At 38.2% G+C, this 13998-nt stretch overlaps 1 protein-coding gene across 4 annotated transcripts in view; it reads left to right on the top strand.

Moving 5' to 3' along the window:
* The window catches only part of LEKR1 (leucine, glutamate and lysine rich 1), a 214577-nt gene extending 201381 nt beyond the window's left edge, over positions 1–13196 (top strand). For all 4 annotated transcript variants that reach the window (XM_054483977.2, XM_054483979.2, XM_054483980.2 and 1 more), the window contains one exon: positions 10552–13196. In XM_054483977.2, coding sequence (XP_054339952.1) covers positions 10552–10962 — 411 coding nt within the window. In that variant the 3' untranslated portion in view covers positions 10963–13196. The remainder of the gene's footprint in view (positions 1–10551) is intronic.
* Positions 13197–13998: the final 802 nt, after the last annotated feature.

A 13998-nucleotide genomic window follows, 5' to 3' on the forward strand; every position in this document is an offset into this window, starting at 1 on the left:
GTAAAATGCTGTCAAACAGCATAACATGCTACAGAGAAATCTTTCATAAATGGAAGAGTTCATTGATGTGGCAAACATCATTGTTGTCTTTTTTTTTTATTTTTATTTTCTTTCTGAGACAGAGTTTCACTCTGTTGCCCAGGCTGGAGTGCAGTGGCGCAATCTCAGCTCACTGCAACTTCTGCCTCCCAGCTTCAAGTGATTTCTGTGCTGTTGTCTTCTTTTAAGAAATTGCTACTGCCATTGCAACCTTCAGCAACTTCCACCTTGATCAGTCAGTAGCCATCAACATTGAAGCAAGATCCTCCACCAGCAGAAGATACAACTTGCTGAAGGCTCAGATGATTGATAGCATTTTTTAGCAGTAAAATATTTTTAAATTAAGGTATGTACATTTTTTAGACTTAATGCTATTGCACACTTAACTACAGTATGGTGTCAACATAATTTTTATATGCAGTGGGAAACCAAAAAATTCATGTGACTTTCTTTATTGCAATATTTGCTTTATTTTGGTCTAGAACCAAACCCACAATATCTCTGTATGCCTATGCCTCTGAAAGAGGGATGTAAGGGTGGAATTGAAAACAAGACTATTCGAAAGATTATAAAAGGACCAAACAGATCATCAGAGATGCCCTCCCACTTCCCAAGAAGCCCCTGCCCACCATCCTGGCAGAATACCAGGGGTTTACTCTCTAGCAAAACTGAATGAGAAAAGGCACTGAACCTGAGGACAAAAGAGGTAAAGCAAGAGTATATTAAGTATGGAGACTTCCCAGTACCCTTCACATGCTCATGTTTCAGAACACAAGTAACCAGGCTTATGTATTAATAGCCATAAAAAAAGAAAGTGGAAGAGCCCTCTCTGGAGAAATGAGCTGCCTCAAAAGATAAGACCAGCCTGGCAGAGTGGCTCACACATAATCCCAGCACTTTGGGAGGCCAAGGCAGGCAGATCACATGAGGCCAGGGGTTTGAGACCAGCCTGGCCAACATGGTGAAACTCCGTCTCTACTGAAAATACGAAAATTAGCCTTGGTGGTGCACATCTGTAATGCCAGCTACTTGGGAGGCTGAGGCACAAGAATCACTTGAACCTGGAAGGTGGAGGTTGCAGTAAGCGGAGATCACACCACTGCACTCCAGCCTGGGTGACAGCAAGACTCTGTCTCAAAAATAAAAAAAAAAAAAAGATAAGACCCATTGATACTGACAGTTGGGATATCCCAATGAAATGGCTATATCCATGTTCAATCTACCGACTTAGAAGGATATCAGCCAATAAACTGTACACAAGTGCACTGAGCTTAAGGTAACATTTTGGGGACCCATTTTTAAACACGAACATCCAAGGATCACCAATTATTTGAGAAACATCTCTAATGTGAAGAACAGAAACAATAAGCAAAAAAGAACTTCACAGAAAAAAATACAAAACAATACAGGGAGCAAAAGAGAGCTTAAAAATATATAATTAATATCCTCAGAGAGAAAAGAGATGATATTGTATTCATTAAACATAAACAGCCAGCTATGAAAAAAGAACAAGAGTGAATATTAAAATATAAGGACTGAAATTTTAAAAAAATCAATATTTGGGTTAGATGATAAAGATGTGAAATCTCCTAGAAAGTAGAAGAAAAAAGCAAAAGGATGGAGAAAAGAAAATTCGAGGAAATAAGAAATAGAAGACAGTGCCTTCCAAATTCCAAAGGAAAATTATGCCCAACCTAGAATTCTATATCCTGCCAAAACAATCCATCAAGTATCAAACACAGATATTTTCAGACTTAAGAGTTCTCAAAAATGATACTACCCTGGCAGCCTTTTTCAGGAAGCTGTTAGAAGATATATGACAGCACAATGATGGAACAAGTAATAAAGGAGGAAATATAGGAATCAGGAAATAAGGAATCCAACACAGGAGAGAGATGGAGGGAATCCCAGGATAATGGTGGGAAGAAATGCTAGGATTACAGCAGTGCATCAGATTGAAAGAACAACCAGACCAAAAGAATGGAAGTTTCTTAGAATGTTGAGCAGAAGAATAGTGGGTTCTTAGAAGTATGTCTCCAAGAACAAAGAGAAGCTGATAGCTTACATGGGGTGTTTGAACATGTTGAGAGGATATTTACACTTCTGTAAGTTTGGTGAAAAATTAATATCAACACCCAGAAAATGAAGCAGAAAAATTATGAGACAATAACTCTGGATGGAAGCTGTGCAAGGAAGAAAATGTCTTCATAGTACATAACATGGCCCAGATGTGCATATGTTTATATACTATAATCATATAAAAACGAATATAGATTAAGCTAAAAATTGTGACAGAAATATGAGGATAGGAGGAGGAGCAGCATCTGCTGGGAATTGATATAGGAAGCTGAACCTTCATCTTCCATTCCATGCAGTCAATAGATATGTTCCAAACTGAAAAACAAAGAGATAGAAGTATAATGATGTTATTTTGAAGTACTGAGGGTAACTATCAGAAGAAATAGTTTAAAGATCTGAAAATGGTTATTCCTGGGAGGCAGGACTTGGAAATGTGAAGAAATGCTTTTTTCATTGTGAGTTTTAGTATTATTTTACTTTTTAGCTATATGTAATCCATTAATTTTTAAAAATTAAAAATAATAGAAAGGAATAAAGTATAAAAAGACCTAGTAGAGAAGGTGGCAGAGACAAGTATAAAGGTCAAGCAAGGAATATTGAAGAAAAATCAGGAAAGTTACAAGTAAAACAAAAGCAACAGAATATAAACCCTAATGAGATTTTCTTTTCAGATTATGAGATATGAAAAAATTAAGACAAAGCAGATTCTAGCTTAAACTTTAGTAACAGGTGCCTAGTACACTTCTGTTTATTCCCCAAGTCTAAGTGCAAGGAGAACCCCTCCATGAAGCCACAAAATCCCAGAGGCAAAATTAGCTATACACCTGTGTGCCTACTGCAGTTGCTTATTTATGCATTCATTTAACAGGTAAAGAGTTTTGTTGTTTTTATAGATGCTAAGAAAAAAATAAATCAGGGTAAAAGGGATACTTTCTGAAGGAGGGGTGCCATATTAGATGGGGTGGTAAGAGGACTATGAGGAAATAATGAGGCAAAGAACATTCCAGGGAAAAAACACTCCAGGCAAAGGTAATAGATAGACCCTGCAGCAAGGAGCATACTGGGAACCTTAAAAAAGCCACAAGGAAGTCAGCAAGCACTGCTGGAGCTTAGTGAGCAAGGATGGTGATAGAAACCAAGGTTGAAGGGCCAGTTCACGTGGAGTCTTTGCAGGCTATGATAAGGTCTTTGGATACTTTGCTAAGTGTGATAGAAAGCCACCTAGGAATTTTGAACAAGAGATTGACGTGATCTGACTTATTTTTAGAGGATAACTGACTTCTGTGTAGAAAATAGGTTGAAGAGGGCAAAAAAGAGAGCAAGGTTGTGAAGGAGGTGACCAATCACTAGATAAGGGATATATTTTAGGGGTGAAGGCAATAGAGGTCGCTGATTGATTGGATGATGTGAAAGCATAAAAAGGAGTCAAGGATAACTCCAAAGCTTGGAATCTCAGCAACTGAGAGAGTGCTGAGATGGGAAATGCTAGAAAAGAAATACAATTGGGGAGGAATATCAAGAATTTTATTTGGGACATGTTGATCTTAATATGCCTATTAGATACCCAAGTGGAGATGTTGACTAGGCAATATGTCCACAGGGAAGGCAAGCTGGAGATGTCGATTTTGGACAATTCCACATGCAGCTGATACTTAACCCTTGGGGCTGAATGAGATCACCCAGAGGATGAGGTAATAGAGAAAGGGTTGAGAACAGCCACTCTTAACTTTTAGAGGCTGGGAAGAGGAGTAGAATCTAGCAATGGTGACAGAAAAGGAACGTCTGGTGAGGTAGGAAGAAAACCGGAAGAGAACACTATCAAGGACTCTAAAGAAAGACTGTATTTAAAGAAGGGTACATGCAATATAGACAGGCCCACAGTCCCTTATCTGAAAACTTTGGGCTCAGATATAAAATTATTTTGAATTTTAGCAAGTTAGTAAGTACAGTGTATCCTCATAGATGTAGGGCAGCCTCCCCATGCAATGACATTAATACTTCTGCAGTGAAACATCTGAATATTCACACGAAATGGAATAAAGACTGTAATTAGCCTCCTATCAGTTCAGTCAGATTTTATCACTAACTGTGATGAGCTACGGCATTTTTTTCTTTTCAGAGCTTTTTGGATGTCAAATGTAAGGCTAAAGGACTATAGATCTGTATTGGCTTTCATTAAAACAGCCGTTTTTATTGTTTATTGCCCAAAAATCTCCTAGCATCTTGAATCTGTTTTGTTTAAAAAACAAAGGAAAGTACATGTGTATCTCTACAGGGCTACCAAGATGATAGGAAAAAATCAAGGATTTGCTTCCTATTAACAGTGGTTACCTTAGAAGTGTAGGAAGAGATAGACAGGGGTTTTACTTCTTACACACTTTTTAAAAATATTGGCATCATGGGTTATTTTTAACATTTTGGTGTTTTGAAAACATGTTTCCAATGTAAACTCTATTTTTTAAAAAATAGAGTTTTTTTGGGGAGCTCAAGGCGGAAGGATTGCTTGAGCTTGGAGTTCAAGACCAGCCTGGGAAATATAGGGAGACCCTGTCTCCACAGAAAATACAAAAATTAGCTAGGCATGGTGGCACATGCCTGTAGTCCCAGCTACTTGGGAGGCTGAGGAAGGAGGACTGCTTGAGCCTGGGGGATTGAGGCCATAATGAGCAGTGATCGTGCTTCTGTACTCGAGCCTGGGCAACAACCTGAAACCTTGTCTCAAAAAAGGAAAAGAAAAAAGTTTATTAACAAATCTAGCAAAGACGGATTTATGTAAACTCAAAGATTAAATTTTAATAATACATGGTATTTGCAAGCACAAATAGTTTATTTGCAAGAGGGACTTGCTTAGTTTTAGGGTAAGCATTTATTACATTTGCATGTTTAATCAATATACAGAATATGGCACACACTTCTCTGGTAATTCCATCTATGAGAATGGAGAAGCCAAAGTACCAGCAAGTAAATTACCAAAAAGTAGTTCTCAGTTTGGGGACATAATAAAATTAGAATATTTACGTCTTTTTTAAAGAGTAAGAGGGTAAAGGGAGGTTCTCCAACCTCCAGCAGGAAACATAGGGACTATACCTAGGCTTGGTTGGTAGGGAGGATGAGTGAACTGAGAATCTGAGAACCTTAGCCTTGGGCCGTGGGGCAGAAGGGGGCTCAGACTGGGAGTCTCTGTGGTGAGGAAGATAGCAGAAAGTTGACAGAATGAGAAGATATATTGAGAAATGTTTGTACATTTAATTAGTGCTAGTTAAATTTTGTATGTTTAATTAGTGCTAATTAAATCTAAATTAAGTTGGATTATTGACTTAGAAAAGTAAATGTTGAGTACTTTGTCATCATGGGCTCTTCCTCTCTGTCCTGAAAATCTGCCTCTGAGGCATATCAGTCTGAGGGATTATTGCCCTCTGTTGCTACAACTTTTGTTTGGATATGTCTACTGCAGTTCGTTTTATTATGTTTGTAAGCAGGGAAATATAATTTTGAAAACAACCAGCCTGACATCCATCTTACTTGTTTCCTGGAAATCTTTTCAGATTCTCATTCTTGTCTTACCAAAAGGCCATTTCCACTAACTTTTGGCAGTGTCTTGGACTGATCAGATTAGTTGAACAGAAGCCTAGAAGCCTTTGAATGGAAGCTGGGAACATCCTTTGCTAACTCCCACTCATCTTTCTGGTTTCCACACTTTTCCACAGAATTTCCTTTTACCTCAGCTCCCCACCCACCTGGCTAGCCACCCACTCACCTTGGGATATATCCAGTTAAGTCTGGTGGAAACTGTAATCTAATCATTCCATGACTGATTCAGATCTTACTGGGTCTAAAGCATGAACAAAGCCATCTATCTGTGATTGTTCTTCACTGAAGAGGACTTGCTTTCCTGGCATGTTCCTCCCAAAATTGTGCCAAATACAGCTGATTCCCGTTGCAGACGGGAGTCTTACCTTCAGAACAATCAAGTTACACAGTAAAGCCTTCTCTCCCTTCTTCCACTGTTTTTGGAATTGAAAGCAACCCAGCTGTCTCTAAGAATAAAAAGGAAAACAAATATAAAAATAAACCACTCTTATATTGCAAGGAGTAGGGGAAATTGGCCACTTTTTAATATTAGAAATTTCAAACATATGGTGAACTAATTTATATTTTCATTTTGACATTTTCCTTCTCAGGGGGAGGGCAATTAAGCCATATTTTAAGCCCATTCAAAGTGGTCTTATTCTGAAAATGTTACAGTGATATCTATAGATCATGCTCACCACCAATCAGCAGAACTTAAGGATGCAGGAATGCCTAGTTCTCCCCTGCCTAGACCACCTGACCCAAGGGGCACTTGAGATAAGGACTTCCTCCATGAAAACTTGGGGCTCCTACTGTCCTCCCTGGCTCCCATCTTGCTCAACTTCAGGCTGTTTTCCACAAAGCTGGGAAAGGGATCTTCCTTTCATGCAGATTTGATCATGCCAGCCATCTGCTTGAAATAAACTTTCAATGACTCCATATGAGCCTCAGAATTAAGTCAAAACCCTAGTATTAGCACACTAATAAATTTTCTCTTGATCTGACCCTGCTCACTCTTCCCTATAACAGTCCTGGTCTCTCCTCCCCGTGTGCACCTGCCTGAGTCATATTAAGCCATATTTCATCCCAAGGTGTGCCTCTCCTTCTCTCACTGCCCACTCTGCCTTGAAAACCTCATTGCCCCTTCGTCACCTGGCTCATGCCTTCCTTTCCATTTTGACTTCCAGTCTAGTTACAATCCAATGATTCTATTTTTGCCATGTTAAAATATGGCCAAAGATAATTTTATCTAAAACATAGACTACTATGCATGATTTTCAGTCTTACTGAACATATTTCATCTTGCACATTTGTCCTTGTTGCTCAGTGAAAACACATTAAAATTCTGCAACAATCCAACCTTCATCTTGACTAAATTGCTGAAAACTAACCATCAGCAGATGATTCTTTTCACGTATGATGGAATTTTCCACTAATGTGTCTACTTACTCTAGGCACATCCACATATCCTCTAGTCATGCCTTATCAGACTACACCCCTGAAATAGCAATCCCCTATATTTCCATTGTTTTATTTTCATTTTTTAATCCCATAATGGAATAGATTATAAATCTGAATTGCCTATTGAACAAAACAGAGTTATAATCTCAGTTTTAGAGGAGGAGGTAATGGAGGCAGATGATATGAAGATATTGTGAGGTTCACCTAACATTTCATAATGTTTTGGCACAGAAAAGAATAGAAGTATCAATTTTGGATCCTATTTTCAATTCAGCGGTCCTCCTGGTTTGGGAACTAATAGAAGAAAGGAATTAATTCTTTGTCTTGCAAGCTAATGACCTTGAAGGAAGATGAGTTGCAGAGCAGTGGGCCCCAGACGGTCAGCAGCTATTCCCCCACCCCGGTGGCTGGCCCCATTCACTTACTTTGGAATATGTCTAGTCAGTGTTGGTGGAAACTGTGTAATCTGATCCTTCCATGACTGATTCAGACTTCACTGGGTATAAAGCATGGCTACACAGTTCAGCTTGGAGTCTGCCAGGACTTTGCTCCCATTGAACTTGCCAGGAGGACATCTTTTGGCTCACTCTACCTTTTCATGTTCTCCTTAGTGGAATGTCACTTGCCTGAAATAGCTTTTATGTGACTTGCTTTTTGGTTGTTTTCTCCAGATCACTACTCCTTTCCTTTGAGACTTGAATTTAATCTTAGTAAATTGATTGAATTTTATTTTTCTTTTAAGGAGAGCTCTTGTCATCACATCTTCCATCACTTTATCATTCCATATTGTTGTGCCTGTTATTCATGTCAGTGGTATGTTGGCCTCATTTTTCATTGCTTTTTTTCTCTCACATATTCAAATAAAATTAACTCTTTCTCATTGCTTTCTTAATTAGTGATATTTTTATACTAATTTATTGAAAACCAAGCCACTTGATATGGTTTGGATCTGTGTCCCCACCCAAATCTCATGTCAAATTGTAATCCCCAGTGTTGGAGGTGGGGCCTGGTGGGAGGTGTTTGGATCATAGGGGCAGTTTCTCATGAATGGTTTAGCACCATCCTGTTGGTGCTGTTCTTGTGATACTGAATGAGTTCTCATGAGATCTGGTTGTTTAAAGTGTGTAGCGCCTCCCCCCAACTCTTTTGCTCCTGCTCCCGCCATGTGAGATGCATCACTATCCCTTTGCCTTCCACCATGACTAAAAGCTTCCTGAGGCCTCCCTAGAAGCAGAAGTTGCTAAGCTTCCTGTGCAGGCTGCAGAATCATGAGCCAATTAAATCTCTTTTCTTTATAAATTGCCCAGTCTCAGGTATTTCTTTATAGCAATGCAAGAGTGGACTAATACACCACTTTAATAACTCCAACACGTTGCCAGCTTACTCTACTAGTGGACAAAAAATATAATGGATTGGGTCTTTCCCCCACTTTAAAAGAAGAAACTTTGATTAATAGAACTTAGAAAACCTGGGCAAAACCAGATGAAAATGTCCTGCTGTGTGTGTGTGTGTGTGTTTTTTTTTTTTTCAGTGTCCTGGGAACAAAATGGTCTCTGCGTGTTTGACGTAATGAATTAGACAACTAATTTAGGCATAGGCAGCATGGAGCAGGGCTCTGAAGGTGAGCAGGGCTCTACTACTTCAGAGTGGAGTTACTCTCAGCAAGTTAGGTAACAGTGTGAGCTTCAGTGTCTTTATTCGTCAGATATAATTGTTGGGAGCAGGAAATAAGATGACACCTAACATGGTACCTTGTTAATCTTCCTCTCTAGTCCCTCCTCCCCTGCCTTTTCCACAACTGTTTCCACTAGAGTTAATGAGAACTAGGTGATAAAGCCACAAACATCATCCTTGCTCTCTCCAATTCCTCCAAAAAATAAAAATAACTGGAAGCAAGTGATTAACCCATGATTTTTTTAAAATGTGTGTCATGTAGTAAATAAATCGTATATGTAAATGATGAGTATTTGTTTGACCCAGGAATGCAGCTTTTATAGAAAATTACTGTGCAATTGGCTAATCTGGAATTGCTCCATATTTTTCCATTTTGATTACCAAATTTGGAATTGAATAGAGTTCTGTCTATAATCATGAGAAACTCAAAAACAGGAAGATACTACTTTCCCTGGTGCTTTGTTATTTAGTTCTACTGACAGCAGATTAGTCAGTCAACCCTTAGGGAGGATGTTTTCCACTAAGAAGCAGACTTGGGAATGCCTTGGCTGTTTTTACAAACAAGCTAACCCAATGGAAATTCATTTTTGAGTTGATGAATCCTATAGCACACTCATTTTACTTGTGTTTACTTACTAGGATACTGCTTTGAATTATTTACTTTTCGGCCTCATTTTTGACATCATAAAGACATGAATGTCAGGACACTGCAGAGATCCAAGACTTAATTCTTACCATGGGACTTGAAATAATTTTGATGAATTCCATAGACGAAACATAGGTAACGCCTCAACTAGAAATGCAGAATTTCAGAATTTCAAAGAGACTTAATTATCTCTAGTCCAGTCACACATTTGAAGCTTAAATTTGCTTCAGTACATCCCTGTCAAGTGAGATTCAACCCTTCAGTGTCCTCCACATAAATCTATTAAAAAGTTCTTCCTTATTTTAATCCCCACAGCTTTCACCTTGGGTCTAGATTCTATTATGGACATAAAAGGCAGTTCTGCTCAAACCTACGAAGGTACAAACTTCTTGAGAGCAGGGACTGTATTCATTACAGCTTCTAGTAACTTGGTAAATGATTGCTGAATGAATGGAATTAATAGCAGAAGATCTTCTCTATTTTGGGATATTATCTTACAGAATGGCAAATGAGCATCTTATTTAAGTTCCACTGAGAAAGCATCATATGAGAACTGATTTTATTGTTTCAACGCTATAGCTGATTTTTTTATTCTTTCAATCTTATACTTCAAGCACTCTTACCTGTTTATGTTATTATAGTATACCTTTACTATAAAAAATATATTTAATGACTCTGTAGCTATTAACTATTGAGTATTACATGTGCAGAGCATACTGTCTGCGACTTGAGGCAGAGAAGTTGAAACCCCACTAAAGTTAGGTATTGGAAGTCCTGGGTTCTAACACCAGCCGCACCACTAACATCTGAGTAACCCTGGACAGGTCACTCAATCTCTGCAGTTCTTGACTCCTCATCTGCAAACTGCAAGGGTTGAACCAAATACTTTCTTCAACTTCTTTCCACCATCACAGATTATTTCTGTTCTTGACTTGTCTGTCCCATGAGGTAGAGTGTCGTAGAGACAAAGAATACAGACCTCTGATTTCCAGTTCAGTTCTCAAATTGTATTGTCAGTAACTATCTACTTATGTACATTATTTAAAGCTAAGTCTGCTTTCTTTTCCCCTCTCTCTTTTCAGAATACTTTTCTTCAAGAGACAGTGCGTAGAGAATGTGAAGAACGCTTTGAACTGACAGAGGCTTTGCGTCAAGCCAGAGAACAGCTCCTGGAGCTCAGTAAGCTTCGTGGAAGTTTACCATTCTCACCGTGTTCCCTCAGCAAGGGCAGCGTAACCTCCCCTGCCGCAGCAGTCAGTAATCACGGAGAGAGAAGCCTTGCAAGACTGAACTCTGAAAAAGGAATCCAAATTCCCAGCCTGCGCGGGGTGTCAAAACCCACCACTTTCCCAACCTCAGATAAGCCGAAGAGGGTTAGCTCAGGCGTGCCCATTCTCCCCCAGCCACATCCTCCCAGGGGTGGAGCATCTTCAGCAAATGAGACTAGACAGAGACTGGCTGCCATTCTTAGGAGAAGGCGGAGTCAGCAATGATCCAAAATGATGAGCAGGAAGCTCCCCACAGCGTGCACGCTCTTTCAGAGAGTGCCAGGAATTCACTGTAACTGAGAATGACAAAGATAAAATTATTTTCACAGATCAGGAAGGCATACCTATAGATATATTTAACAAAAGACTGTAAAAAGCTGGAAAATTGTGAAGCCTTATTTTTCAAGAGGGTTTTGATAGAGTAACAGATCATTAAGTTGTTGGTATTCCAGAGGTCTGATTTCTATATTTATGTTGGAATGTGCTCTATGAACATAGCCTTTTAGAGATCACAGGTAAAATTTTTCACCCATAACATCTTTTCCATTTCTTGCGCCACTACAAGCAGATATATTTCCACAAAAAAAAATAGATTGTTTGAGTTTTGTTGGTATGTGTTCATTTGTTTGTTGAGCTGAATAGATTAAATCGATGTAATAAGTATTCCAAACAGAAAAAAAAGTACTTTATCTAATTAAAATTAGATAATCTCCAAAATGCTTAGTTCAGGTAGTTGCAGAGCTCATCATCATAATCAAAAGCGTCTTTTCCTCACCTTACAATCTAATTGGTTAATCTAATTTCTCTTTAGGCTAGCTCAGAGTTAATGATAGATAACCTTCAGGAAGACAGTCTTCTCTGAGTGGCTGGGGACCTTCTAGAAAAAGAGATGGTAATGTCAATTCAAGGAAATGGTAGTTTATTTATCAAATTATGTAGATTATTTTAGTAAACAAAGAACCTGACCATATTGATAGATATTTTCTACGATGAGTGCTTTTTGGTACTTAGAGTTAGGTCTTTATTTGACCTTGTATTCTCGAACCATTGGGAAAAGAACTAATTCAAGACAGTTTAGTAAAGTTATACAGAGCTAATTTGGGATTCAAATTTTATTACCCCTGAAAATGGGTAACTGGTTAACATGTTTTCTATTTTCAGAGTGAAAAAGTAAAACCAGAAGCCAGATCATCTATTTTATTTTAAACCTGCAGACACTTCCTGTTTCTTAAAACACAACTCTTTGCCTTAGTCTAGTGTTCATCTATGTTTTTCTCCATCTAATAGAAGTGTATTTTCCTTCAAAAACTAACTTTACTTAAATACTCCATCTGACTGCATCATGAACATCCAGCCTTCCTATTCCCATATTAGAATAATAGTAACACATTTAAAATATGCTACATAAAATTCTCTGCTATTTGACCATCTTATTGATCAGATAATTCAAAGGTATTTGGGATCTCTTCCATGTGCAAAAGATGTAAAGTTACTAAACAAAATCAAGTTTATTTCCAGTCTTCCAAAACATTAGTCTATTAATAGAGTATCTCAACCTCAAAAAAATTCCACATTAGGTCCACTGATTTGCCTGACTAGTTTAAGTATGGCCTCTTGTGTTAAGAGTTGAATGCTTACTTTTGTTTTGCAGAGATTGGCATCCCTTGTAATGGCCTTTGACAAGAGAGCACAACATCATTGAAGAATGGCACTGGGTGAATCTTAGAAGTCACCCCAACCGTAATTTTACAGATAAGGAATAGATGCCCAAAGGGATTGTGACTTGGCTAAGGTAGTACAGCTAGTTAGTAACAACTAGAACCAGAACCACAATCACCTGACCCCAGATTTTCCACCTCACTGGAGCTTCCCAAACCTCCATCATGACCTTTGTCAATAGCACCTACACTGTATGTAGTTTATATTTTTCCTTAAATGCACTTACTTTTTAACCGGAAATTTATGTAAAAAGTAAATTTGACTCAAGGAGAAGTAGCTATAATGAGTTTGATTCACTGTTTTTTTCTTATACACTTTGAAATAAATGTGTATCTAAGAAATCTTCGCTGGGCACGGTGGCTCCACGCTTATAATCCCAGCACTTAGAAAGACCAAGACAGGAGGATTGCTTGAGCCCAGGAGTTCGAGATCAGCCTGGGCAACATAAGGAGACCTTGACTCTACAAAAAATAATAATGAAAATTAGCCAGGCATAGTGGTGCTTGCCTGTAGTCCTAGCCACTTGGGAGGGTAAGCTGGGAGGATCCCTGGAGCCCAGGAGGTCAAGTTTGTAGTGAGCCATGATTGTGCCACTGCCATCCAGCCTGGGCAACAGAGTGAGACCCTGTCTCAAAACAACAACAACAACAACAAAAAGTGTTAGTCGGTTCACCCTCTAAAATCATCTTGTATAATGCCAACAGGTGACCACTACACTGGACCTTAGGGTCTCTGATCTGTTGTTTGCATGTTTAAATTACGAGTACTCATGACATAAGGAAAATGGCAAAATCTGGTGAAAATTTTAGTGAAAACACAAGAGATTATTGTGTGCAACAGTCTTTGTTATAGGGTTATACATGCTTTTTACAGTCTTGCAATTTCAGCTCATGGAGATACAGTGGGTCTGTATCTTCAGGAACCATGGGGATAAAGTAGGTTTCTTCATTTTTTCTAAATTACGAACATATTTAAATTTGTACTTTAGAAATAAGCTTTTCTAATGGTGATGTAGACTATTACTGCAAAACCTGATTTCTCAGTTTGCTATTACATTTTTGCCTTATGAGTACTTCTATAAATAATCACTCTGAGAATAGAATCATGATCTGCAATGAGGTTGTATTATACTCCACAAATATATCAGAGAAGTAATTCCATGAATAAACAGAAAGGTCATATTAACATTTATTTCACCTTAGACCATTTGAATGGTGAAGACTAAGCTATGTTGCCTTTAAAGAAAGACATCTTTAACAACAAAAAAAATAGCATTATAGTATGTAACCTACAGGTTAGGAACACATTCAAACTTTTCTTGATTTTCTCACTGATAAATAAGTTCCTGGCATGAGACAGTTATAAGGAATCTTAGGAAAGTAGTGAGTAGGATGAAAAAATAAAGCTCCAAGTGCATATAATGGATATTTAGTCTAATACTTTTAATGTCTCCATGGATTGATATTTGCCATGACTTGCCATGGAAGGATTTATAGGTGTTAAGAGAAAAGATATCAAAGAAAATATTCCTTAGAGAAGTAT

This window comes from Pongo pygmaeus, chromosome 2 (assembly GCF_028885625.2).
Source record: "Pongo pygmaeus isolate AG05252 chromosome 2, NHGRI_mPonPyg2-v2.0_pri, whole genome shotgun sequence".
Taxonomy (NCBI): Eukaryota; Metazoa; Chordata; class Mammalia; order Primates; family Hominidae; genus Pongo; species Pongo pygmaeus.